The 27,767-nt window shown below is 38.2% G+C and overlaps 2 protein-coding genes across 3 annotated transcripts in view; one reads left to right on the plus strand and one right to left on the minus strand.

Annotated features, from left to right (window-relative positions):
- The window catches only part of tjap1 (tight junction associated protein 1 (peripheral)), a 110,146-nt gene extending 105,123 nt beyond the window's left edge, over nt 1–5,023 (plus strand). Inside the window, exon 10 of the mRNA XM_065251303.2 lies at nt 1,351–5,023. Coding sequence (XP_065107375.1) covers nt 1,351–2,772 — 1,422 coding nt within the window. The 3' untranslated portion in view covers nt 2,773–5,023. The remainder of the gene's footprint in view (nt 1–1,350) is intronic.
- A 7,680-nt stretch (nt 5,024–12,703) lies between these two features.
- Nucleotides 12,704–26,866, minus strand: lrrc73 (leucine rich repeat containing 73). 2 transcript variants are annotated; one of them, XM_065251290.2, is made up of 6 exons: nt 25,821–26,866; nt 21,817–21,977; nt 21,033–21,155; nt 18,667–18,767; nt 16,441–16,636; nt 12,704–13,112 (listed from the first exon to the last, which is right to left on the minus strand). In XM_065251290.2, the coding sequence occupies exons 1-6, from the start codon at nt 26,090–26,092 to the stop codon at nt 13,039–13,041; spliced, it is 927 nt and encodes a 308-aa protein (XP_065107362.1). In that variant the 5' UTR covers nt 26,093–26,866; the 3' UTR covers nt 12,704–13,038. The 2 variants fall into 2 exon arrangements, with proteins under 2 accessions (XP_065107362.1, XP_065107356.1); XM_065251284.2 differs by having other exon boundaries at nt 12,712–16,298.
- Nucleotides 26,867–27,767: the final 901 nt, after the last annotated feature.

Here is a 27,767-nt window from a genome sequence, read left to right on the forward strand (position 1 = left end):
TTATTCTGTCAGTGTTTACTTGCCATCATGTTGTTTCAAGCTCTTTAATACTGTACAGCCCTACATATAAGTCTGAAATTATATGAGGTTTTGTAAATGTTGACACAATATTTTTTCTTTTAAATATTGCCCCAAAGACATGCTTTAACTTTCTCCCCGCCAGCCAACACCTGCTTTTTTATTTCACAAAAATTAAACGCCTTCCAGAAAATGTTCTTTAAATATATAAACATACAATATATAAAAATGAAAGAACAGACGGCATGCTTTCAAACTAAAAAATATTTTCTTCATTTGTTCTCTTGTATCACCTCTCAATCTCAGATAATTGCATATTTGTAAAGGACTTTTGTTAGAGATCAGATTCAGAGCGATCCTCAAAACATACACTGAGTTTTTACTGTTTTTACTGGGATACTGGGGCACCATCTAGTGGATAATAGCGGAAATATGGATTGGCATAAAGACTTGTCATTTGGCAGGGAAGCGTTTTGTATTAATTGATGAGATAACTCGTCAATGGCGGAAAAAGAGTTAAGAAATAAGGCTAGGTTTTTTGTGACCCTAGAAACTAAATTGACCATGCTGTCCCATTAGATTCAATTTTTCGATTTTATTTGTCACACAAAGTTGTATGAGTGTATAGCAGTGAAATGAAAATCTGGAATAAAACTTGTGTATAAAAACTAGAAAAGTATGTAATGTTAAATTCATCTCCGATGAAAACTGAAGTTTTCATAATTCAGTAACTCAAAAAGGTTTATAAGAAACCAATAAGTAAGGGATAATGTAGAGGCAGCCGGTAGTTATCGCAAAATAAGCCCTGACAGTGTGATCAGGACCCGACACGAAGCGAAGGGTCTTGTATCACACTGAAGGGGCTTATTTTGCGATAACTACAGGCTGCCTCTACATTATCCCGCTTATTACACGGCTACTTGCCACATAAGGAAAAAACTAGACATGAATATGAATTTGAAACATTTTATTGGCATATTTGTTTTAAATAAACATTCTTATCTTTCCGCGAAACGATATAGTACCACCATTGTTAATTGTGGTTGTCCAGTGTTTGTCACAAGATGGCGCCAAACGGTAATCTTTATTGGCGCGGAGGGATTTTAAACATACAAGTAGTACCGGCTATGCGTTATTATTTTGGAGCGGTTATTATTTGAAAAGAACGAACCTGCAAATGTCTCAACTGACCAATCAGAATCAAGCATTCCAGAGAGCCGTGTAATAAATTTAAATAATCTTTTCATATATATTCTTTAAATGTTTTTTGTATTTGGTAAGTAAGTTTTGACAATTGTTTTGTATGTTTCTTTTCTCTGTGATGTTTTGCAGTTGCCTTATGAGCTACAGGACATGGTGAACAAGCACATGAAGAGCAGCTTGCCCAACAAGACTCAAGGCTCTCAGGGAGCTCAAGCCCAGGATCCTGACACTCTCAGTCTGACTCCTGCAGATGTGGTGCCCACTTCAGTCATTGCTCGTGTTCTTGAGAAGCCAGAGCCCCTGGTGCTCAACTCAGCCCAGTCTAGCAGCATTGCGAGTCGGCCAGTGGCCGAGGATGTGTTTGTACATGTGGACATGACGGCACCCCAAGAAGAAGGTGGAGGGCGTGAGAACGGTGGGCCCATTCATGCCAGGTCTCCGGTGGGATCTGATCAGCAGCATGTAAACGGCATGAGTCGAAGCCAGGGCAGTCTGGATGGTCCAGCAGGTGAAGATGGTGCAGCGCCCTCCTTTGAGAAGTTGAATCCTTACCCTGCTCCTCTTCCGCCACACCCACTTTACCCTGGTCGCAAAGTCATCGAGTTCTCTTCTGATGACAAAGTGAAAATCCCCAAGAACAGCCCATTGCCGAATTGCACATATGCTACTCGTCAGGCAATTTCTCTCAGTCTTGTGCAGAACGAGGAGGAAGCGGCTGAGCGCCAACGTACTGTGCCCAATAGCCCGGCTGTATCTGATGGGGGCTGGCGGTCAGGGACGTCCTCTTCGTCAGGTGGAGGTCATGCTTCTCACCAACGAACACAATCGCAGATGGATGCCACAGACACTTTGTCCAGTCATTCTAGCCCCTTTAGCAGTCCTCCTCAACCCCCAAGCGCCTTTGCCAGCTCAGGTAGTTCAGAAGAGGACCTGTTGTCCAACTGGCAGCGCATGTTTGTGGAAAAAATGGCACCGTCCTCAGAGGGGTCCCTTGTGAACCGTACATCCTTCAGCAGCGAGACGGTTAAGGATCTCCAAAGGGGCCGCAATGGAAAATCAGGGGCACATAGAGGTGCTTACTCTGATGGCGAAGAAGGATCATCTGCCCAGAGCTGGACAGCAAGTAGAGAGTCCAGTTTGGATACAGACACCAGTAGCTTGGCGGACCTTCGTGCGAAAAAGTCTCTATATCGTGGGGACTTTTCCCAAGAAGAGGGTGAACGTCTACTGATGGCCCTTGATCCACTTGACAATGATGGTGCTAGTGGCGACACCATGGTCACCATAGAGAGCAGCCCAGCTTCTGCAAAGCGTCAGGAATTTGCTCAAGATGCTGGCTCGGCAGGAAGCTCTGAAGAACGAGATATTCTGCCCCAGGACTTTCCTGTCATTGGTTCAAAGGTCCTAGCTGCCCTTGAAGATTATTCAGACAAGCCCCCTTTGACTGGCTCCTCAAGACCTCCGAAAAGCCCCAAGAGGATGGGGGTTCATCACTTGCACCGCAAAGACAGCCTTACCAGAGCCCAAGAGCATGGAAACTTGCTTGACTGAGACTTCCAGGCTCGCTCTTCTCTTGTTCTTACCTTGAGTGCTCTTCATCTTACTGGCAATCACTCGTCCTAGCAGCACACAACAAGAGGAAGGGATCTGACCAGCATTGCTGTAGCCATCCCTGATCATGCTGCCGGTGCTAAAGCTTCTTTGGAACTCTTCTGTAATCTCTCTGAGGCATGGAGCTCTCTTGTCTGTGAAACCTATGATGTTGATGAAATCCATGATAAAGTACCCCAAGTCCGCTTGCAGCTTTAAACAAGTGAGTTAAATCCCAGATCCTGCTTCAGGGATTGTGAACTGAATTAAGGTGACTTTCACCAATCCAAGACTTTGTCCCTGCTTTGTGTGACATGATTGAGGGTTGAAAACAGGACATAGCCATACAATCACACCTCTGAAAAAGAAAGAGTGATCAGGACTGATCCATGTGGCGTTGTACGGACACGGCACACTTTTCAAAATGGATGCTTTACAACTACTCTTGCCCCTTGGGCGAGATATTTCTACCTATTATATATATATATTCAGGATCCCAAGTCTTTAGTTGCGAAAGATTGGGATGTCACCAAATGGCCACAACTTTGCAGGTACCACCGTCAGGTAGACTGCAGGTTGAAGCAGCTTAAATGGGGTTTAATGGACTCTCTTGTCAACTTTCAGTGCCTAACCCTTGAGGGGGCTCTCCATCACCCTTTAAAAGAACTTCTTGGTCCTTTATTCTGCATTTAGACATCACAAACTGAGAGGATTCTTTACCTCTAATTTTCAGACAGTTACCTCTCTTCATCGATCTGCCACTGTATTTCAACACACAACATAAAGACTGCTTTTTTTCTTTAGTAAACGGTATGAATTACAAAAAGATTTTTTATTTTATTGATTTACCGATTTGTTTTTTGATCATGTACGCGGAAATACTTTCTGATTTGTATTCTCTCTCGTTTCGTTTTACTAACAATATTTAAAATTCATTTCCGTTAACATTTTTGTGTTTTTTGTGTCTTGCTGGTTGAGTCTAAACTGTCCCGTTATTCTAATTAAGCACTTGCCGACGTGTATTAGAAGGGGAAAAGTGCTGAATATTGTCATTACATTAAATGAAAAACTATACAAATCCTGACATTATTACACGTTAGTACTTATTCCACCGGAATGCCATAAAATTAAGCAATTAAAAAAATAAGCACTGCTCCATTGGCATAGTATGGCAATCTAAAAATAACCTTTAAGCTGCACGCACACCGCCAGTGGCTTTGTCGTTGAGTGTTGCCTATCTCTTTCAATAACGTCATTCCTAAATTGGGTTCCCCTAATAATAACTATAAACAAACCCTCTAATTAAACTTATGAGAGATGAATAATGCTTCACTCCCATTGGTAGTCACTCCTGAAAGTTTCTCGTCATCCGCATAAAGTCAAACTTTTCTCAACTTTGTCGTTGCTGACTTACTGTCGCCAGCGGTCACTGTTGCTTGTGTCGCAGGAAGGGAATGAGATGGCATCGCTATGCCGTTGCTAGCCGCTAGCGGTGTGCACTTAGCTCAAAGATCAGTATTTAAAATAAAAATCCTTGTTGCAAAACGTGTGGATGTTGTCATTGGTATTTCTCCAATATTGGGGTGTATTAATGTGTTCCTTCGCTGCTGACGGCAAGGATTGCCATTCAGGGGGCATATTAATATTTCAAAAGCTATGCATAGTGATGTTTATAAATGCCATAAACACTTGAAACCTAGTATGTCCGTTTTGATGAATTTATATTAGTAATGGTGCATATAGTAATACAAATCAACTAAAAAGTAGTGATTTGGGCCAGAAGCAAAGACACAAACATGTTATTTAGATGATTTTTTTTTTTTTTTTGCTTTGTAAACCCTGATTTCATGGAAAGCTATGTTTTGATCTTAATGAATGTAATCATTTTTATGTAGCATCCATTTCCATAGGTTCCTCATTTTTCTTGAACCGTTTGTACCTGCTGTGTGTTTCAAGGGGAATGTGCATCCCACCATCATTTAATGTGTTTTTGTGTGTGTATTTGTTGTGCAAACCAAGTTCTCTAAATTTTTGGGTGATCAGTTTGTTCAATGAATGCTTGATGTTTTCTGTTGTGACTATTCCAGTCTAAAAATTCTGTCATTTCATTTCAAGCCCCGTTCAAATAGCATTTTAACTTTTTATGACTTATCAGCTTTTATCAGATAATTGTGTATTTTAGAGATGATTAAATTCAGTTCTGCCTTTTTAAGTGTCGCTTGCGTTTTATTCTCACAAGCTTTTTCAGGAATTGGTCAGACAATACACTTCACCTGTAATTTACCTGAGACGTTCTCTCAGAATGAAGGTGTGATATGCAACAGAGCAAGTTTAAGATGATGATAATGGCATTACATGTATTCTTAGGTTATGTTTGTTGCATTTGTGGACATCGTAACGGTTAAGTTTTTTTTACGGTAAGTAAATCAGATTCCTCATTGCTGGTCCACCACAAAACTACTTGCCTTGAATAATTCAGATTTATGTTCCTCAGTTCAGGGCAGAAGGGCTCACATATTTACACATACGATTTTCTTGTCCATTACATTTTGGTCTATGTAGTATCAAATGAATCTTCCTTTACGATATATGAGGTTACCGATAATAGCCCATGATTAATTGAAGTATAACTACCCACCCTGCTGAATTATTAATATTTGATCATGTTCGAAAATAGCTTGGTAATGCTTCAGAGAGATGGAGTACAACCTGTCAAGACTGTCTTGCATGTGGAAATGGACTCCCTTAAATATTTCAGTCTCTTCAGATGATACACAGGTTGTGCAAATAACCGAGGGATGTGCCTGTCTCTAATACACTGGCTGTATAATGGATTTTTTCTTTTGGTCTCCTGCAACTTTGATAACTCCGATTTAATTGCACACATCAGAGACATCTTTAATCCAAGGTGACCCTTTGTCATGCAAGTTAAAAATCGAACAAATATTAAACACTAACTATGTCTTCATAGTGGGGAATTTTTAGGCTTGTGTTATCTTCTCATTCACCTTCTCCTTTGAAAATGCTTGTTTATCAGTAGACCAGCTTTCTCATGTAACAAGATGTGAGATGTCAACTCGGATTGAATGTTAAATTATTCTTTCTGACCAATCAAAGGGCGACATCAATCACAAATTATCCTCTTTTTTCAATATTCGTTCCTGGTGATGTTATGGTCTTTCACCGTGAGTGAAAAGATGTAAGAAATGCAAAAAAGAAAATAAGGTATTTAGTATACCTGCTTTCAAGTCTGATACCAGTTTGGGATAAAATTGCCACTTTTCATAAATCAAAACATTTCAATAAAACAAGATCTTGTCTTGTATTTTTTCTTGACTATGCTGTTTCATTCACAACTCAATTTTTTTGTTGACATTCTTGAACTTATTTAGGCCTAGTCCACACGGGTATTTTTATAACCTGATTTTTTTTTCTCCTGCGGTTAAAATGAAATCCCCTCCACACATGAAAGCGCAAAAACACATGATCATGCCACACCAGCAGGCGGTGATATAACCCTAATCGTAAAGCCATGTTGGCCAATGAGAAGCCTTAATCAGAAGCAAAAAAACCCCGGTTGTACTGTCTACCAGTGATGCGCGGGTCAATATATAAACAACCTGCACCCGACCGACGTTTTCAACTAACCTGCCCGCAACTCGGACCGCACAAAAAATAAAAAATAATTAATGTACCCGACTCGCTCCCTTGTCCGCATTTTTTAAAAGTAGTAATTGTTTAAAATGGTTAATTGGCATCTTAATTTCAAACGACCCAACCGACCGTTGCTCGAATATCATAAAAAATATTTTTGGATGACTCGTAACCGCGGGTGACCGCAGGCACCCGCTCATTTCAGATCAACCCGCACATCACTGCTGTCTACACAACAACACTGCAACCGCCGTTTCTGAAAATCCTCACCCTAGCAGGGGTTTTCAATAGGGATGCACCGATACTGGTATCGGCCTCGATATCACATTTTCTAAAGTACTCGTTAAAAGTCCCCCGATACCTGGAATCGATACCACGGTCTGAGAAATGTCTATGTTTGAGCGGTGTGTAAGGGGTTAATGCCTCTTGTGTTGTCCAAAGAGGCAGAGTTTACAACAAACTGGAAAACTAGTCCTTTGTTTTTTTTGTTAAATTATATGACTAAAGCCGTTACCTGTAAATTTAAATCATGTTTTTTTATTAAGTACTCGGTATCGGCAAGTACTGAAATGCAAGTACTCGTACTCATACTCGTATTCCAAAAAAGTGGTATCGGTGCATCCCTAGTTTTCAAAAATCTTTGGTTTCAGTGACGTCAAACTGCATTTCCGTGTGGACGAACGGCCGAGCCGTGTAAAAAAAGTCACGGTTATAAAAATACCCATGTCCGTGTGGACTAGGCCTTAGTCTTTTATTTATTTTGAAATAAATTTATTTTGAAAAACTGAGACATTTCCCTTAGTTTGCGGCCTTCGTTTACACGCAAACGGAGACCTCAGCCGTTTCTCAATACCAAGTACGCCAAACTCGGACTTGTGTCCTTCGTAGTTCGAACTTGCAAGTTCAGACTCGGAAGAACGAACTCCTGACGCGAAATGCATTCTGGGAAACTTCGCTGTCATAAGTCCACACAAGTCTCCTCTGATGCATCCTCGATAAAATGGGCGGATCAAGAACACATCCGGGGATTTTATGTGAACTTGGGCTTGATGCGAACTTTGAATTGGAACAGTACTTGGGCCGCGACTGATGACGTTTCACAAGTCCACAAGAACGCAAGTACAGACAAGAACGCATATTGAGAAACGGCTCTCGTCTCTGAAACCGATTCTTTCTAAAAAAACTCCGGCCAGAGTGGAGATTTTAAAAATCTTCGGTTGCACAGTTGCATGTAAACTGAGACAAACGTATGTTTAGGCAGCCAACGTCACAGTATGCGTCAGAGCTCGTACTTACGTCAAAAATTCGACCTTGTTCAAAAGAATAACAGGAAGGGAATCGTTGCTGTTTTCGGGATTCTGATTGGCTTACGTGGGCTTGAGCTTCTTGTTACACCATATATACACGGGTACGTGTCAATGAACACTTTTCTGAAAACTGACATGTGTGCACAAAGTTATTTTTAAAACCGGAGATGTCCGTTTATGAAAATAGCCGCCCATGTGTAAACGTAGTCTTAGTTTGTAACACTTTGAGTCCTGGATGTGGCCCTGTTCATTGGTTGGGCTCAAGTTTTCTTCTTCATTTTTTTACAGATGTCTTGATGCGTTATAGTGGTGAAATTTGAGTAAATATTATAAAGGTGGCTGTAAGTTTTATGCCCTTCATATGTGGATAATTTGATTGTATAATTTGTCGACTTTATTGCGCACTCTACAAACTGTCCACCAGTCTTACATGTTTGACTGCTACAATATGGTGCTTTCTCAATGTCTTATATTCCTTGGATTTTGTTTTTATTCTATTATTGTTTATGAGAATTTTTTTTTTTTACTCAAAGCAAGCTTTGTTGGTTATGTAGAGGTGCCGTAAACATTTAATTTTTAATTTAAAAAAGGCTTAAAACTGGACACATTTTCTGAATTTGTAAACTGATTTATATTTTAAAACAAATAAAGCTATTTTAAACTTAATCGGATTGAAGAGTACATTCAGTAGGGGCACACACTAACGCGGGGTTAATTGTAACACAGCTATTTTACGTATACAGTTATACACAGGACCGAGCAATCTGTGCTTTCGGTCTTTTTCTCTTACTCTCAAAAGATGATCTCTTGTGTATCTGTGAAGTTTTTATGTGTTTTCATTAAGATTCTGAACAAAGAGAGATTTAAAGGTAAATTGCTTAGTTTTTCAATTTCTGAGTTCTTGTTACCTAAAACATAACACCATTTTGAAACATGTCAAAATGATAACTCAATACAATATCGGAGGAAATAATTGACATTTATGTCTTTATTGTGCTGCCCTGTATATCCACACACAGACACAGATGCAAAATGCAAGGATGGATTGATGAAAGTTCATAAATGGATGGATGTATAGATATTGATCTATTATTGACACATGTACAAACAATATTCACCTCTAACATTTAATTATTTGTGATTAAATAAAAATTTTTAGCAAGTGTTACAACAAGCCCTCTCTCCATTACAATGAAAGCCTACTATGGGGTAACTTTTAGTGTAATTGTATGAGACGTTTCACAAATAAACTTTAAATATCCATTTGTAGCAGATATTTGTGTGTGTTACTTTTGTAAAAAATATGATTAACCAAAAAAAATAAATTATTCATCAAACGCGTCTATACCCTTTATTTGGGAGCATCATCTCAATGCACTGATTGGATAATTGTGTTGTTTTTGATGCGTCACATGACGTCGCTGTGGCCACTGCTGGACATTTTTAATGTAAGAGTGCCCACTGCTGGTCAAAAGACTTTGCTATTGCCTGGTTGAATATGTGTTGCAACAGTTGTGAACTGTTATTATCACAACTAATGCCAGCAGTAATGATACTCTTAAAAAGAAATGTTATGCCGTATAAGAACCATTTGTTACTCTGGACCGTAAAACCAGTCTTTTTTTTTTTAAGATTTATACATCATCTGAAAGTTGATTAGGATAGGACAATATTTGGCCAAGATACGACTATTCAAAAATATGAAATCTGAGATTGTAAAAATCTAAATACTGAGAAAATCGCCCTTAAAGTTGTCCAAATGAAGTTCTTAGCAACAAATATTACTAATGATAAATACATTTTTGATATATTTATGGTAGAACATTAACATAATATCTTCATGTAACATGATCTTTACTTAATATCTTAATACTTTTTGGCAAAAAAATTATAATTTTGATCCATACAATGTATTGTTGGCTAATTGCTACAAATTTGCCCATGTGACTTATGACTGGTTTTGTGGATCAGGGTCACATTTCTTTCTTAACTTTTCCTTACCGTGTAAAGAACCCCGTTGCAAAGATCCTTTGGTGAAACAGAAATCATCTTTGGATGTTAAAGGTTCTTCATGAAACCGTACAGATAAAAATAGTTCTTCTATGGCTAAATGTATTCAGTGTTTTTCCGAAAGTCTTCATAACAGATCAAACTCTTTCAAAGGATTTTTAGAACAATTTGTTTGGATAAATGAAGCTACTGGTTAATATTGTTTGCAGGTGACTCCAGACCTATCCAGCGCTTCTCTGCATTCCCTGTCCAGATCAGATCTCATTTCAGTTTCAAGTTTATTTGTGTAGAGTTTAGACTAATGACTATTTCATTATGTTGAAGTCTTTGTCCTGTCAGGAGGAAAAGAGTGAATGAGATTCATCAAATCATTATCCACTGAAAACTGGTCTTTCATTTGTCTTGGTCTTTTAGATTGATCAGAGATCTTTAATTATTGAAATTAATCTCCATTTATTTGCCTTTCCTGGCAGCTGCTATATGAGAGAGGGGATAGACGTACTGGGTGTCCATTTCCACATTTGATCCCTGGCCACAAATAGAGCCGCTTATCAAAGTCATGAAAGTAAACAACAGATATCAAAGTACTTTTAGTCTTGGGGCTTCTTTAATAAAGCGTGCGTATCCAAAAAATCCACAGCAAAGTTCACATTTATAAAAACTGAGGTCTTTGACGTGGAGAAGTGCTTAGCGCCACGTCCGAGATATAGGCCTACGCATGTTTTCTGTGCATTCTTTCTATGAATCACACGAACGCATTTTTGAGAAATGATAAGTGAGACCAAATTTAGGATGGTTTCTATGCAGCATTTTATAAATGAGGCCCAAGGACAACTTCAGGATTTCTTGGACTATATGATGCAATTTTCAGTTGAGCTTTTCAATTTCCTCTTTATTTTAAGATATGAGTGTATAGCTACAAAATTTTAGGCCTGTAAATCAAGTGCTGTATATAATAATAAAGACATTGAATGCAACCTTTGGGTACAAATGTGTAGTTTTTGACCGGTTCTGGGAATGAGTCTGATCATTTGGACTATTTAGTGGAGGTTTCCAAGACCGGGCTTATCCTATTTTCAGACAAAAAGGCATGTTTGAGCTGCCTTCATTTCAAAACACCTTGTACTAACATTTCTAATCATACAGTTGTGTTTAAAAAATAGCAGTGCGACATCATTACCCTGATAAACTAGTAGTAGTAATATTTCTGCATAGGAAATAACTTACTTACAGATGCAGAAATAAACAAACGATAGAGCCATTGGTAATGATATTCACACTACTTTTTCTGAGTTATTGACTCATTTATTAAAAGTGCATGATGAAAATAAGAGCAGTGTAAAATTTGATTTGAAAATGAGTTAATTCTGTAAAAAAAACAGCTCCTTTTGTCCTTTATTAAGAAAGATGGGAAGCAAAGTTTCGCCCATTGTTATAAAATATATCTTTCATAAGTAAAATGGGCCGTTCCAAACATTGCATGAAGAAACAATATAATTTGATTAAAAAGTTGTTTTTCGTAACAATAAAGTTATGGTACAGCTCTTTAAAATGAAGGATTTGCATACATACACGACAAGAAATGTCAGCAAACTGGACTGAAGCATGAATCAGGGAGCTCGTCACTATCCATGCTGAAGCTGAGATCATTCAACAGCATAAAGGAATTGCTCATCACATAAGCTCATAATAAACAAAAATGCACACGTGCCATCGCAACAAGATACATCGTTCCGCTCTTTAAAACAGGGGTTTTAAATGCACATTAACAATCACGATGAGAAATGCAATGAAGCAGAGATCGTGGAGCTCATGAAATATCCACCCTGAAGCTGAGATCATTCACCAGCATAAAAGAATAAAGAGAAATAACGGATAATAAGTAAACTTCAGACACTGCAAAGAAAAAAAAACTACCAATTGTAGGACTTTAAACACACCATGTGGTTTTATGGGATCTTTACGGTACCTGTGTGAATGCATGTACAGATTCCGGAAAATCATTGGCAGTGTGAATGAACCAAAAATCAGATGATCCTGGACAAATCCCAGATGCATTTTCCGTGTATTTTCCGTAAAGTCTGTGTGAAAAGGACTTTATTGGTAGTTGCTCTAAAAAGTTACTCATCAATCGTGTAATTGGACATGTCCACCTCCATTGCTAACAGTCACTGTCGCTCATGAGCTGCAAGTTGCCACACTTCCATTGAAATTACTGAGATATTTCGCTCTACCACTGTTAGTCGCTAGCGGTCTGAACAAAGCTTGCATCTCTTAATCCCTGCTAATCTTCTCATATTTTGTGGTGCCTGCATGTTACTTGGTCTGAGGGTTGCCAGGTCAAAAACCAGCCCAAAAATAGCCCACTCCCATACCTAAAATACATATTTTACATTCACTTTTATGCATTACTCACAGTTTCTTCCCAAAAATGACTATATACAAGTAATTAAAAACACAGTCTGATTCATAAATAAGATCTTTACGCTTTAATAAAGCAGATAAAGATGAGTGGAAAACAGCAGACTTGGGAACACTGTGCACTTGATTGAGTCATTTGCTCTTGCAGTTAAGTTAATGGCACAATAAATTAGTTGTTCATTGCTGCCACCACAGGACAAACTGCACATAGCACCCAAAATTGTTTGTTGTGATACGATTCCAAATTTGTGGAAGGGGGGGCAGAGTGGGGCCAAGCTTGATGACACTGGGGGTCTGGCCCCCCTGCCCTCCCTGAATCACCCCAGCTTTTGAGTAAAATAGACAAACATACAACCAAAAACAAAATCCTAAGCCACCTTCATACCGGAGACAATAAGTTATTGTTAAACACAACATCTTGTGTTGTTTTGAATCTCTTAACAAAAACTTACACTTGTACACATGCAGTAATCCTTGACACTATTTTACCTGTCTGAATATGTGATACACACACACACAAACACAAACAAAATACAACAACCCATTTAAAAAGATGTAAACTGATTTATTCAGACATCAGGCCATCACATCAACCCTATACAGCTGAACTATCAGAGTATACTGGTATTGGTTAAATATTCATTTATAAATAGACTGTACATCTGGAAAATAAATAATTCACTATTGCGTAGTATAAGTCACTTGGTGTTTAAGGTTTTTGTTCCAGCTGTCTTGCGCTAAGTGCTACAGGTCATGCGGTGTGAGAGGTTACACACTATCTGGTGGTCTTGCAGTAGTCGTACAGTGCAAGCATAAAACATAGGCAGCTCCTGTATCACATCTCTGTCTCTGCCAAATAGCTCTCACCCAGTCCTGATGACATCAGGACCATCTGGGCGCTGGAAGAGTCTGGAAGGGTCAGAGACAATTTGGTAAATGTTTCAAATTAACAATCATAAAGAGGACAGGAAGAGGTTATACCTTTGAACACCTAGTCTTTGTCTACTAAAGAGTCTTTCTTAAAGGCACGGTTCACCCAAAAATGAAATCTCAATATTTATTCAACCTCATGTTCTTCCAAATCCTTCAGCTTGGTTTTCACAGGCAGGGTCACACACACACATAATTTTAGCAAACAAGGGTTCGTTATGTCATTTCAATGTTATGTGTTTCGAAACTTTGATGGGGGTGTTGACCTCAAAGTGAACTCATGAATCAGTGTCTACTATGGTTTCACCAATTTCAGGTCAGTCAGTTTCATCATGAATGTTAATAAAATAAAATATGTCTATTGTGTTTGCCCCTCATTTGATTTTGAGAATTTGAAAAGGTCTATGATATGTAAATAACAATTGGCATACCACAATAACATTAATATTTATGATTTTTTAAACATATTTGCAAAATGTTTGGGCATAGATTTCGTTGCCACTATTTTGACCCGCAGCTGTTGTCAGCGTCTTTGGTGTTTTAACGCTTCATTTTGCGCAGCAATAGGTTCAATTGATTCAAATCTTCGAAAAGCTTTTTATATTTAGCATGACAGACCCATTAGCCTTTTATGTTTAGTAGAAGAAAGAAAGTCATACAGGTTTGGAATGGGGTGCCACATGCGTCTTAAAATTGAAGCTAAAACATTTTGATCGCCCCCTGTTGGCTGGCTGCAGCAAAGGTCATAAAGCCCCGCCCTCTCCATGTAAACAAATGGAATGTGAGCCAAACTTAATTAAATTACACTTTAAATACATTTTTGGCAGAGATGGTTTCTGTGATTTTAAGTCTTTCCCTGCCAATGACGAGTTTTTACAACAAGCCAAAGTTCCACTATTTTCCACTAGGTGGCGCTTTTTCCCAATTTATTAAACATGGAGCATTCACTAATCCAAAAACAGTAAAAGCTCTCTGTGATCATCGCTCTGAATCTGATCTTAAATAAATTACAAAAATGCAATTATCTCAGCTTTGTCCTCAAAATTTTAATTTTTGAAGAAACCTAATGAAAAAAGGATGAAATGTTTTTGTTTTTTTGTTTTAAGAAAGCAACTTTTAAAAAAACACTGGTGGTTAAAGAGTTAATTATATCGCATCATACTGAAGTACGTTTAAAGGTGCAGTGTGATGGTTGCGCATTGCAACCAACGGCTTAGTCCAATGCTCACTTTTGAAACGCACAGAGAAGCTACGTTAGCCACCACCAGACAAACATGTCATCGTCTGAGACAACTTAGTAAAAAAGTTTGTCCGTTAAGGGCTTCTGTAGAAACATGGTGGCACAAAATGACCATGTAAGGGGATCCTCGGTGTATGTAGATAAAAACGTCTCATTCTAAGGTAATAAAAACATAACGGTTCATAAAGAACGGTCTTTATACACCCCAGATCAAATAGCTTTGTATAATATTTAGCATTTCTGTCAAGAGACCCTTCTAAAAATCACACACTGCACCTTTAAAGGGGACATTTCACAAGACTTCTAAAAATGTAAAATAATTTTTTTGTCCCCAGACTATGTATGTGAAGTTTTAGCTCAAAACATCATATAGATAATTTATTATAGCATTTTAAAATTGACACTTTGTAGGTGTGAGCAAAAATCTGCCGTTTTGGGTGTGTCCTTTAAAATGGAAATGAGCTGATCTCTGCAGTTCCATGATTGGATAGTACAGATTAAGGGGCGGTGTTATCCCCTTCTGACATCACAAGGAGAGATTTCAATAGTCCCTTTCACACATACAGTCTTTACCGATAATTTACTGGTAAATTGCAGTTAATAGGTCATGTGTGAAGTGAACAGAACCTTTCCGGTAAATCAGTTCTGCCAATTTACCAGTAAGAGAGGTTGTAAGATTTCCTAGTAATTTACCAGTTAGTGCTATGTGTGAATAAAATATATAGATTAGCGGCATCAGACCGCGCGGACAGCTTCAGGCCAATCATAACGTTTTGATACAGATGACGCGTTTACCCCCACACTGTTTACGGATTTTTCCACACACACGCTGTCGTTGAGCACACCTGAAGTTAACATCCACATTTCTTCACCAAAGTTGTTTAAAACAGCTTACCATCTATTTGCCAAATTGCTGACGTCCCTAGCACACCCTTTTTTTTGCACACCCTAAAGCCTAATGTGGAAACAGTACTGCTGTTTAAGACGCAGGTTTCGTTTGACGCCGCCTAACGCAATGTTGTTTGGTCACAAGCAACTTCGCGAACATCAGCGTTTGCCACAGATGTGAAAACATCAAAATACGGACCGTGGATATGAAGACATAACCCGTCATTGTTTACAAAAACAACACTGAGCTCACCGGTCGCGTGCCACAGATAAGCTTTCCCCCCGAGTTTACCGGTATTTTGATACTGATGTTTGAATGACATCTTACTGGTAAAAAGACGAAACCTCACTGCATGTGTAAACAGCACATTTTTGTATTTACTGGTAAATTCATTATGGTAAATTCACGGTAATTTACCGTAATTACTGTATGAAAGAGGCTAATGACACATTTTTTACATGTTTGCAGAGAATGGTTTATCAAAATTAAGTTACTCGGTTTAACTTTTTCACATTTTCTAGGTTGATAAAAGCACTGGGGACCCAATTATAGCACTTAAACATGAAAAAAGTCAGATATTCATGATATGTCCCCTTTAAATGTTTTTTCTAATAAGTTTGGTTTATCCTGATTATTAGATGTGATTAACAAATTGATTTGTGCGTTTGTGATTAAATTAAATGTTGAAAGTGGGCGGGGCCTTGATACAGTGGCACCATCTCATGATCACTACTGCACAAACTCTGGCTTCAAATGATGTCATCGGTGCAAGAAGTCAGCAGCCATTTTTGAGAAATTTTTTTTTTACAAATGTATGATTTGAAACCACATGAGGGATATAACAGATTCGTTCATTTTTGGGGGAACTGTCTCTTTAAATTCTAATCTTACATCTAAAAACTTCAGAATATACAGGACAGAGAACAATTCACAACCTGGCCGTTCTATTTCATAAGTACATGATCTCGCCTAAATATTGCATGAGAAATGTGAGTTTCTGTACTTCCCTTGTGCCTCAGCCTCTTAGAAGCAGTTGCTTCAGGACAGTCATCCACACAGAAAAAGGGAAAGGAAGAAAAGATGGAAATCTAAATGAAACAGTCTTGAAGCACAGAGAGAACAGGCTGAGAGAGAAAGAGAGAGAGAGAGAGAGAGTGAGAGACTGGGTCAGCCCTTACTGCTGTGAGGAACCCAGGCGCCTTTATCCCTGGGCGTTACGGAGCTACCGCGGGCTTCTCCGTCTTTATCTTCTTCCTCTTCTCCCTCTGAAAGCAGATCGGAGATTTGCTGCTGCAGCTCCGGGCTGATGTCGTTCTCAGATAGAACCAGCACGCGCAAACTGGTGGGGTAGTTCTCAACCATGTCTAGGAAGACCTGAACACGGAGACACAAACAAACACACAGGAATAACATATTTAAGATCTCATGTAAAGAATTCTGAAAACTTAAGTTGAAACAAGTGAAATTAAATGTATTTCACACCGTCATGTTTCTACAGTAGCCCTAAACGGACAAACTGCATTATAAAGCGCGTTTGTCCTGTGGTGGCTACTGTACTGTGGCTACTGTACTGTAGCTTCACTACGCGTTTTGTTGATTGCAATTCACAGTCTCACCACTAGTTGCTGCTAAAGCTCAGTGGACCTTTAATAAAAATATGTTGCTTTTGTTAAGCCATGGCGTACATCAGGATCGCACCACTTCCACCTCATTTTCAGCCAGGAAAAACCCTGATGTGTGACTTAAGTTACACTGGAAGTCTGGTGTATGAAGATCAGAGATGTTGGTGTAATTACAGAGACTTCTCCCTCACCTCTGACTCCCTGCGGAGACAATGACATCTTAATGCTTCAACTTAGCTGGGACTATGAGGTGAAAATATGTCATTGGTGTAATAAGTGTTACCTGGTGTAAGATTATAGATTTATAAATTGTGTACATTATAGCGTTCCTGTGGCTTAACTGATATAGCATTGAGTTAGCAGCACAAAAGGTCACAGGTTTGATCCCAGGGAACACTCATACTGAAAAAAACAATATCTTTTAATGCACTATAAAATCCTATATATAGGAACTAGTGTTCCTGTGGCCCAACTAATAGAGCATTTTGTTAGCAACCCAATGATTATATATATATTTTTTATTTTATTTTAATATGCATCATAACCATATGCAAGTGACTTTGTGTGACTGGCAGACATTAATAGAGAGACACAGAGGAAGTTATCGCAGAGGTCCCATGGCTGATATACATACATACATACATAAGAGCCTTTTAAGAACAAAGGATCAGATTTGTAATTGGAGGCATTATAAGGGGTGCACACACAGCAGTGCAGACTGAGCTTTTTTATTCAGTGCAAAGTATTTTATTGTATAATTTTGCCCTCTAGTGGAGGAACATGAGGATTAAATAAACTCCCTTTGTCAGTAGCTGTTTCTTAATGTCAAGGAAGGATCCTCGGAAGCCAGAATTTCAAGGATGCTACGTCATCGACGTCCGTCGAAGGACTGTTCCAATGTCGAGGATCCTCGGAATTTCAGCCAAGGACTGAGTCCTTCGTTCAAGAAATATCCCATGTACAGGAAAGGATGCATAAGTGTATCCTTCGCGCTCTTCGTGTGCTGAAATCACCCACAATCCTATGCGCGCAGCACTGAAAGCACACCTTTCACTGACGCAATGACGCAATAACGTGCACTTGCTAGCCTGTTCCATTTAACGTGTTCTTCGAATGCTTAAGAGGAGCCTCGCCTAGCCTCTGAAGGAAGTGACTTGTAAGGACTAGTCCTGCCAAGGAAGTATCCTTGAAATTGAGAAACGGCAAGTATGTGATTTCCAAGATAACAGGGAAGATTGAAAGCTTTTACGGGAACTGAGGTAATGCTGTATGTCTTGTGCATAATCTATTATTCCCCGACAGTGCCGTTTTGTTCTTCAGGTGGTAACTGGAAAAGGTTTAGGATTACTCATCTGGTGTATAATATGCTTATATGATGAACTGAACATGTGCTATGTCCTTTCATTACACAGATTGCATTACACGCATTAAGCATTCCTGTATGAGCCTACACATAATTCATCGATATAAATCAGATAATGGCCAATAAAAGTGATTATACTCTCAGAAATTGAGGTAAGTCTCTCCATGCTTGCATCACAGTTTAGTGTTTGGAGTGAAAGATTTCAATATGATTTCTTTGTTTATTTGATGTAACAGATCTTACAATCTTTGAAAAAAATCACTGAAGAAAAACTGAACAAAGTCAAGGTTTGAAACAGCATAAAGGTGAGTATGACCAAGTTTTAATTTCTGGGTAAACTGTAAATAGGCTAAAGAAATGGTAAAGAAACGTCAAATTTGTTTGACACAAAGATATAAAACGGCATGAATTGAATGTACCTGTGCCGACTGATTGGTGAGTCCAGTTCCCTCCAAATCCAAAACTTCCAGAGTTCTGCTGGAGGCAACAGCGACAGCCAACATTCCTGCAATCTGATCCCCTGGAAAATCACAACCAATGGGATCAATTGAAACAAAGAAGTCCGGGTGCAACTGACATTCTTGTGATTTTAAAAACGCAAACCAAGCATTTCTCTCACAGCAAAATTTGTACGCTTGGGTGACATTTTGATTCACAGGGAGCAATGGTCAGCTATATATATATATATATATATATATATATATATATATATATATATATATATATATATATATATATATATATATATATATATATATATATATATATATATATATATATATATATATATAACTTCATTTTAAAAGATTATGTTTGAGACAGAGAGATATTTTTGCTGTGGTCAGGTCAGGAAAAAAAGTGTGGTCTATCAATACCAAGTGAAAGACAGATTTTTGTGTTACATTTTTTTTAACTCTTTCCCCGCCATTGACGAGATATCTCGTCAATTAAGAGAAAACGCTTCCCCGCCAATGACGAGATTTTCCGACTTTCCGCAATACCGCTATTTTCCACCAGGTGGCGCCCTTCCGCAACTTTTTAAAACCGGAAGTATTGCCCTATGGCAAGCTGCTGCATGTCCGTGTCTGTTTTAAAGATCGCTCTGAATGGGATCTCTATGAAAGTCCGTCACAAAAATGGAATTATTTTTGCTTTTTGCTGAAAATATGGTGTTTTTGCAGAAACCTACCCATATTCAAAAGCTGATTGCAAAAGAACCACTAAAGGTAGGATGAAACGGTTTTTTTTTTGTTTGAAAGCAGAGGGTCTGTTCTTTCATTTGGTATATTGCATGTTTATTTATTTAAAGAAGAAAATTTTCTGGAAGGCATTAAACTTTGGTGAAAATCATGAAAAACGCTGGCGCTGGCTGGCAACTTTTTTAAAAAACGCTGGCGGTGAAAGAGTTAATATACATGACTATGACCTTGTAAATATATAACTGTAAACATATTTTGTAGTTTACCTTTGCAAAAAAAAAAAATGAAAATATATTTTTATTTTAAATTTCAGTTTCGTCAAATGTTTCAAAAGCAACCAACAGTACAAACTTAAATTGTTGTAAATAAAAAAATTCAACAGTTTGAACAACATGAAAATGAAAATAAATCAAATAAGAATAATATCAATTTTAATTTAATTTAGAAGCCGGACAAAAGTAACAAGTGTTACTTTCGTCCTGACAGGAACTCCTTAAATTTAAACACAATTTACTTTAATTTGAAAAAAACTCTGAGAAGTCAAACTTAAGGATGTGTTACAGCACAAAATAACCTGTAGATTGATCAGTACTGTAACACATGAAACCAAAAACACAATGCATTACAGGAAAAAAAAACAGCTTTCCGGACCTACGGCAAAACGGTGAAGAAATGACGCGAGTGTTTCCCAAACTTTTTCAGCGTGCCCCCCCCCCCCCCCCCCCCCTTTGTGTATGGTGCATTCCTTCGCGGCCCCCCAAAGAAAATTTGTGACAAAAACTGTCTAAAACTCAACATTTTAATTAAATAAAAAACATTAAATTATACAAAAAAGTAGTGCTTTTGGTTAGTAGCCTTATTTTTTTTAGGTTTAATTACACAGAATTCCTGAAAAATTTATGTATTTCATAAAATGTCATAAAACTGGGGCCCCCCTGGCAGCATCTCGCGGCCCCCCTGGTGGTCCCGGCTACCAGTTTGAAAACCACTGCCCTACACCACCATCAGCTTTGTTGTTTTAGCAAAATTATAATGTCCACCCACATCTATTTTCACTCCTTTTATTAAGATATAAACAGAAAATACAGAAAATATGTACACAAAATTATAAAACAATTTCAGAACTAAATGTCTTCTTCAGGCATCAGTCTTGAAGTCATTCGATTAAAATTAGAAATTAGGATTTAATTTCATTTAGGTCCTGCAGTCCATGCTGTTTTTAATACTTAATACAAATGTCCTGTATTTGGTTTTATTCTAATAACTCTTTATAATAACTATAACTAGAAATAATTATATATGATCACTATACCATTGCAAAAACAACAAATCTAATGGTGGCTTAAGACTTTTGCACAATACTGTATACACACACACACATTTTCAAAGAAAAGCATTTCCTGAGCACATCACTGATAAAAATGTTATAATGAGAAGCCAAGATTGATGTTGTCTGTTGAGTAAAATAAAACTGTTTGTGTGCGCTCATGCAATTTGCCTGGAATAAGTCTCTGATCAACTTGTCGACAATTTATATGCATATCGGTCTATACCTTAGTACTGAGAATTAATGTGTGGTTGCTCACCTAATGGATTGTAGTCGAGGTTGAGGACCCGTAACTGTGAGCTGTGAGCGACGGCGATGGCCAGTCGAGCCCAACCCTGAGAACTGATGGCTGGGTTGGCACTCAGTGTGAGCTCCTTGAGACCTGTGCAGTATTATTGCCCACATAAACAAACATATTATTCATTATGAAGTACTGCGACCTGCTAAGATTTATTCATTTTAGGAATCCATAAACAGCCAAACAATAAAGATAATAGTGCATACAGTTAAAGGCCTCTGTGTGTGATATGGTCCATAAAGTCCATACTTTGGTTGATATGGGTTTAATGATATATTATCCATTCCCATTTGGAATTAAAGTAAAATTGGAACCATCTAGGAGGAAAATGGGTGGACGATCCCTCTATACAGGGATTTCAAAAGCAGTGCTGTGTGGTGCTGATAAAGGACTCCTTTGCAGACAAAGCACACACAATTACATTTAATATTCATGTCTGATGTATTTTCACATCTTGCGTTGTCCTCATCTTCCTCTGCCTTTGTGTCACTGTACTTTCTTGTTTCGCCTTTCTTGCAAATGCGTTACTTCTAAACGTATATATTTTGATATATATATATGTGTATATATGTCTTGCTATATTGATTGTATCCAAATGTACACAAAGGGTGAAAATGTAATGCTTTATGTTGATTTCTCAACCCGTTTCTTTTTTGGATTTGTGAATGTGCATCGATGTTTTAAACAGGCTTCTGTAATAATACCATCATAAACACTATTTACTGGTTAAGGTGCGCTGCTTTACCCGATTTGGCTCCGTCCGGAGGCAGCATACCACAAATGAGCCGTACAGCTTCATCTCCCAGCATGCAGTCCCCCAAATCCAAGGACACCAGTGAGGGGTGAGTGGAAAGAGCTCCATTCAGAGTGACCAGTCCTGTATCCAAAAGTGGACTCCCATGTAGACTATAAGGACATAGAAAGAAAAAGTGCACAGAGATGCAGTTTTCCACAGTATGTTGCTTATTTATTGGCCAAAAAACTATTTCATGTAATTCACCTTATAGCTTAACCTCTAGTCCTACTTGGAAACATGGCTTTGTAAACTGCACTTTATAAAATATTAAATGATTGCTCAATAAATAAATGTAAATATGGAAACAGAATCAAGACGAAAAGAACCAGACGTTGTTTTACTGCTCCCCTTTCGGGTTGCCAAAAACATACAGGAGCGCAAATGACAATGGAAAGTGCAAGTTTATCTGCAAATTTTTCATTTTCAATGTTTTTGGTTGTCTGCAACTTATAAACCAGCTCGTGTGGATTTTTTGTACTCAATCTGTATCAGGTTAACCCAAGCGTGCCGCACAAGCCCTGAAAAGTGAAGCCAAAACGTCTCGATCCCCCCCCAGTGACTGGTCCCAGTATAGGTCATAAACCCCGCCTCCCCATGTTATTCAATGGGACTTGGGACCAACTAAAAAAATTAATTACACTTCAATTATCTTTTTTACGAAGCTGGTTTCTGTCATTTACTGTAGTTTTTATCACGCTAATGTAAATTCAAATGTTTGTTTTTAAAATAGGTTTGTGTTTAGTTAGTTATTTAATGATATAAAAACGGTGGTGTCACGTCATGATTGAAAGCTGTGATATCGTGTGATATGCGCATTCTACGAGAGCGAGGGCGGGGTTTTGACTTCGCGGCTTCCCTTCCTGCTCACTAGTGCGCATGACTGGTCCCGAAATCCCGAAGTGCGCAGACTCAAGACCCAAGATGTCAGCGCCATATCGGGACACTTGCAGCTTCACTTTTCACCAATGGAAGAGAGTGAACAGGCGTCGTCCATCTTTTTTACAGTCTATGGGTTAACCCCTGATCAGGGTTAGAGCTAAACTTTGCAGGAAAGTGGATCTTGAGGGCCAGAATTGAAAACCTCTGTTTTATAGTATTTATTTTTTATTTTTAATAGCAGTCAAAAACCTATACGTACAGCTCATTTAAAGGAAAATAAATAAAGAGCACTGCTCAGATGACAAAACAAAGTTTGACAATAGTTAAACAGTTTAATTCTGTAAATTATAAACATTTAATTTTGAAAAAGGACTTATTAGTTGTCATGAAACATTTTGATAATAAAAGTAAATGCTATCAAAATAAGAACCATACAGTTACAAACATCTCTTCATATACAATTTTGCACATGATTTCAAATGACATCATACAAACCAATTTTGTTGTTTTTTCCACATTTAAGGGAAAAACTTTCATTACCGCAATGTGTCCATGACTGGATTTGGGTTCTTTGACATGGAAAATTAAAAAATCTAAAAAAAAAATAAGACGCTTCAGTGCATGTTATACTATAAACATTTACAGTAAAGAAACATGTGGTGTTTGGTGATCATTGGTAAATGTAGAGACAATAATAAGGAATATAAATGTGTCCAAGACCAATTTACTCATCCTCCGCAACAATTTTCAATCATTGTTTAAGCCAGATATGGGGACTTGTGACTTGGTGACTTGGACTCGAGTCGACTTGAGTCGCTATTTTTGTGACTTGTGACTTGACTTGACAAAAAATAAAATACTTGAGACTTGACTCAGACTTGGAAGTTAAAGACTCGGGACTTGACTTGACTTGAGACACGATGACTTGAATGACTTGAGTGTTAATCACATCATGTTTTCAGTTTGAATATAAAATATATAAACTATTTAAAAAAATAAAGTTGACCCAGCTGGAGCACAGGCTGAGAATGGCGTTTTCATGACTGAATCACGACACTATCATCAATCATGCCCTCTCGTACCTTACGCACACCACGCCCACTTAGATCAGATATCAACATGTCAGCCGGAGGGGTAGTGGGGGTCATCACTTTTAGCTTCAACAAGATGGCAAAAGACGAACAGTGCGTTGCAAGACATGCAACATTAAAATCACGGAAAATCGTCCGTCATTTGAAGGTTAGTTGGTAGTTAGCTAATGTAATAATAGCTAAAGTAGCCATTAACCCTCATCATACCGTGTTGGGGACAAATGTGGGCAAAATAATTTTGATTTATTTTTTAAAAAATACTTCCCTTGATCTGAGCGGTAGGAGACTTGGCTACTGTGTCTAAGTTTGCCACCTGAACACACACAGAGAAAAATGACTGGATTCTACAATGTTAGGGCCGGTTCACATATCACGTCTATTGTGCGCTCAAGTTCGTTATTTCAAATGTAGGCACGCAAACGGAAGAGATTACAATTTTGTCTGATTCCATGATGTGTTTTACTGAACATGAGTATTTCTTTATATCTTTATATTCTATAGATCAGATTCTGCAGGTAAAATTAAAATAATAAGGTGACTTGACTTGGACTTGACTTGAACTATTACAGGACTTGACTTGACATAGCCTGTGACTCGACTCGACTTGACTTGCCCAAGAAAAAAAATACTTGGGACTTACTTGAGACTTGAAGGTTCAGACTTGAGACTTACTTGAGACTTGCACATGTGTGACTTGGTCCCATCTCTGGTTTAAGCCCTCAAGGAACTAACATTTTCAAAAAAAAATTAGTTGGAAGGGACATAATTGACTGTGATGACACTCAAGATGGCTACCAGGTAAGCAGTTCTTACTTTTTCTCTCCAGATAAAATAAAACATTTTGTTTGTCATAGAACCTAGACAACTTTTTAGTTCTCATTCCCGAAACATGAGTTTGTAAATGCATATATTTGATGTAATATCATGTTGCTGTAATGATAATTTTTGATAATGATAATCTAAAAAAATGAAATAATTCTATAGGAAATATTTTTTAAATCCTCTAAAAATAATGGTAATGGTAAGTTCAGACCTCAATCTTATATGTGCAAAAAAATAATAATTGGCTTCAAGGACTTTTTTAAAATTCTGATGCTGGACACCCATATTTTCAAATGTTAATGTATGCTAAAGATGCTGCTTACATCCTAGATATGAAACCAGGTGGTATCTTAAAAGTTCTAGGTTCTGGTCCAAGTCAAATCCAAAGGCACTACACTGTCAGAAAAAAATGTTCCTTAGCTGGCACTGGGGCGGCACCCTTTCAAAAAGTACACAAAAGCACCTATAGGGGCAGTTTCCCGGACAGAGTTTAGATTAATCCAGGACTGTTTTATTTATATTAGAACATTTAAGTAGATTTTTTTACAAACAAACCTTACAAAAACTAATACTGGTGTACATCTTGAGACAAAACAAGGGCACTGAAGATATGCCAGTAGATATTTTGAAATTAAGGCAGCTCAAACATGCATTTTAATCTGGAACTAGAATAAGCCTTGTCCGGGAAACCACCCCATAGAGTTCATATTAGTACCTCTTAGGTACATATTGGTACCAAATGTATACACATCTACCCTTTTAGGTAAATATTGGGACCTTTTAAATGGGTACCGGCCCAATGACAGCTATCAGATATTTCTAAGCTCCTTTGGTCCAAGTCTATGGAAACTTATTTCACATGTTTCATTATCTACAATTGTATCAAACATGTATGTCTGCTGAACATAAAGAAAGAAATGTTGAGCAATGTTTACAAACAAACATTTTTGAAGCACCACTGGGTTCCATAGTAGGCTATTTTTCTTCTTCCTTTGTGTTCAGCAGAATAAAAATATATTTATACAGGTTTGGTACAAGTTAAGCGTGAGCAAATGATGATAAAATAGCATTTTTTTAGGTGAACAATCCCTTTATGTATAAGTAATTACAATGCGTGTCATCAAACAACAATCGAAGAGGGCTTGAGAAGAATGAACTTACAATAAGGTCTGAATGGATCTGTTAGCTTTTAATGCATCTGCCAGCTGCTTCGTCCGTCCGATGGTGGACACCACGCCGAGGTTCAGGTTTAACTGCGCGAGAGAGTGAGACTCTGCCACGCCACGACACACGCGGCCGAAGTCTCGATCGGACAGCTGACAGCCGCGTACAGACAGCAGTCTCACACTGTTCTCCTTCAGACTTTCACATATATCCTTGATCTCAGCCGCAGACAGCGCCTCTCCCGTGATCTGTATCGAGCCCGGCAGCATGTCGATGGTGTCAGGTTCGACTAACGGGCCAGCCGGACAGCATTACGCATCCACGCGCCCTACGTTAATATTCTCCAACGTTGTAGATCACATCATTCGAGCACACAACGACAACGCAGTCTGTTTTATATCGACACGATAGATGAATGAATAGCTGGTTCGTAAATGAAAGCTCAGCAGCAGTTGTTGAAGTTAATGCTCAGATGCTCCGTTGTCTCCACGTCACTGACATCATTGGCCATCGACTGTCCCCCTGAGAAAACAGCATCGGTGCGCAATTTTTCCACACACACCCGATGCTAAGGGAGCGTTTATGAGCACCAGATACAGGCTTGGAAAAGGTGTGGTGCGATTATCTCAGCGTTTAGTCTCCTAAAAGGCTCGAGGTTTCTCAGTGCTTCAGCATTTGCAGCATTGAGGTAAATACGATGATGGTGCGTTTGTAGGTGCTGTTACTATGGACACGCACTATCTGACACGCGTATTGAATTGTACTCACTTAATCCACCATCATCACTATAACCCAAACAGCTATCTGGTTTGCGGGAACATCTCTTCCTTCTAGGCTTTAGGTAATCCGCTTGACGAATGATGGCGTGGGATTGGCTGTAAGGGAAAAATGGGCGAGCCAGGAGCTGTTGAACAGTGAATATCACATTTTGTGAATGAATTTTGACACTAGTATGTATTGGGGTGGGTTTAATGTTTTCTTCTTATAAAAGCATTTATCTTACAAAAATGATATTTAATGTTACCAGTGTTATGCACATTAAAACACACATGTTGCCCCAAAGAGGGGCATGTTATCACACTGGGGTAAGTTGTCACAGTGGAACCTGTCATTAAAGGGATAGTTCACACAAAAATGAAAATTCTGTCATCATTTACTCACCCTCATGTTGTTACAGTCCTGTATAAATGTCTTTGTTTTGATAAACACGGAAGAAGATATTTTGAGAAATGTGAGTGAGCCCCATTCACTTCCATAGTATTCTTTATTCCTGCTATGGAAGTCAATGTAACACAGACATGCATGAAATTGCCAGATTTCATATATAAAAAAACATAAAATGTGACATACAAAAACATTTAAGCATTAATTTGTCCAATAAAAAATCAAGAAATCTGACAACATGCCTCAACTTGAGATAGTTTAAACTTATTTATTGGTATTGTTCATGTCTAACAGTATAAATAAAACCTATCCATTAGAAGTTGCTGTGGCACAGTGGACTTGTGAATAATGTATTAAAGGCTTGATGTGAATGACAGCTGTTTTTTCTTCAGCAACAGTCTAAGGTTTTGAAGGTGGATTGTATAACCAGTTGTACCCACACCGAGTGTCTGGTTGCATGGTCATCTCTTTGTGACAGAGTTAGTGAGAGGAGGAAATGTGAACCCGGAATGAAAAAAAAACACAGTTAATTTCTAATCTAGCTCAGTGGCCTCAACTTAACTAACCTGATCAGTGCAGTTATCCTGAACGAAAGTTATTTATTTACCTTCATGTGCTCCCAAAAACATACAGTTTGCTACTATTTCTTTCTGTCAGACTTCATATGACTTAATCTATCTGATTTATTGTGGTTGGTTTATGTAACATTTAGGCTATAAGGCTTCAGATGATACTACCAGTATTAACAAATTTATAATCATTGTCTTCCTCACTTAAGCT

The sequence above is a fragment of the Paramisgurnus dabryanus genome, chromosome 20, assembly GCF_030506205.2.
Source record: "Paramisgurnus dabryanus chromosome 20, PD_genome_1.1, whole genome shotgun sequence".
Lineage (NCBI taxonomy): Eukaryota > Metazoa > Chordata > Actinopteri > Cypriniformes > Cobitidae > Paramisgurnus > Paramisgurnus dabryanus.

Excerpts from the sequence above, each read along its gene's own strand:
- lrrc73 (XM_065251284.2), bottom strand. The coding sequence starts at position 26,092 with ATGCTGCCGGGCTCGATACAGATCACGGGAGAGGCGCTGTCTGCGGCT. Across the intron at positions 18,768-21,032 it reads CCTCGACTACAATCCATTAG|GGGATCAGATTGCAGGAATG; the intron begins GTGAGCAACCAC and ends GTGATTTTCCAG. Across the intron at positions 16,299-16,440 it reads CGCCTGGGTTCCTCACAGCA|CAACTGCTTCTAAGAGGCTG; the intron begins GTAAGGGCTGAC and ends ACTGTCCTGAAG.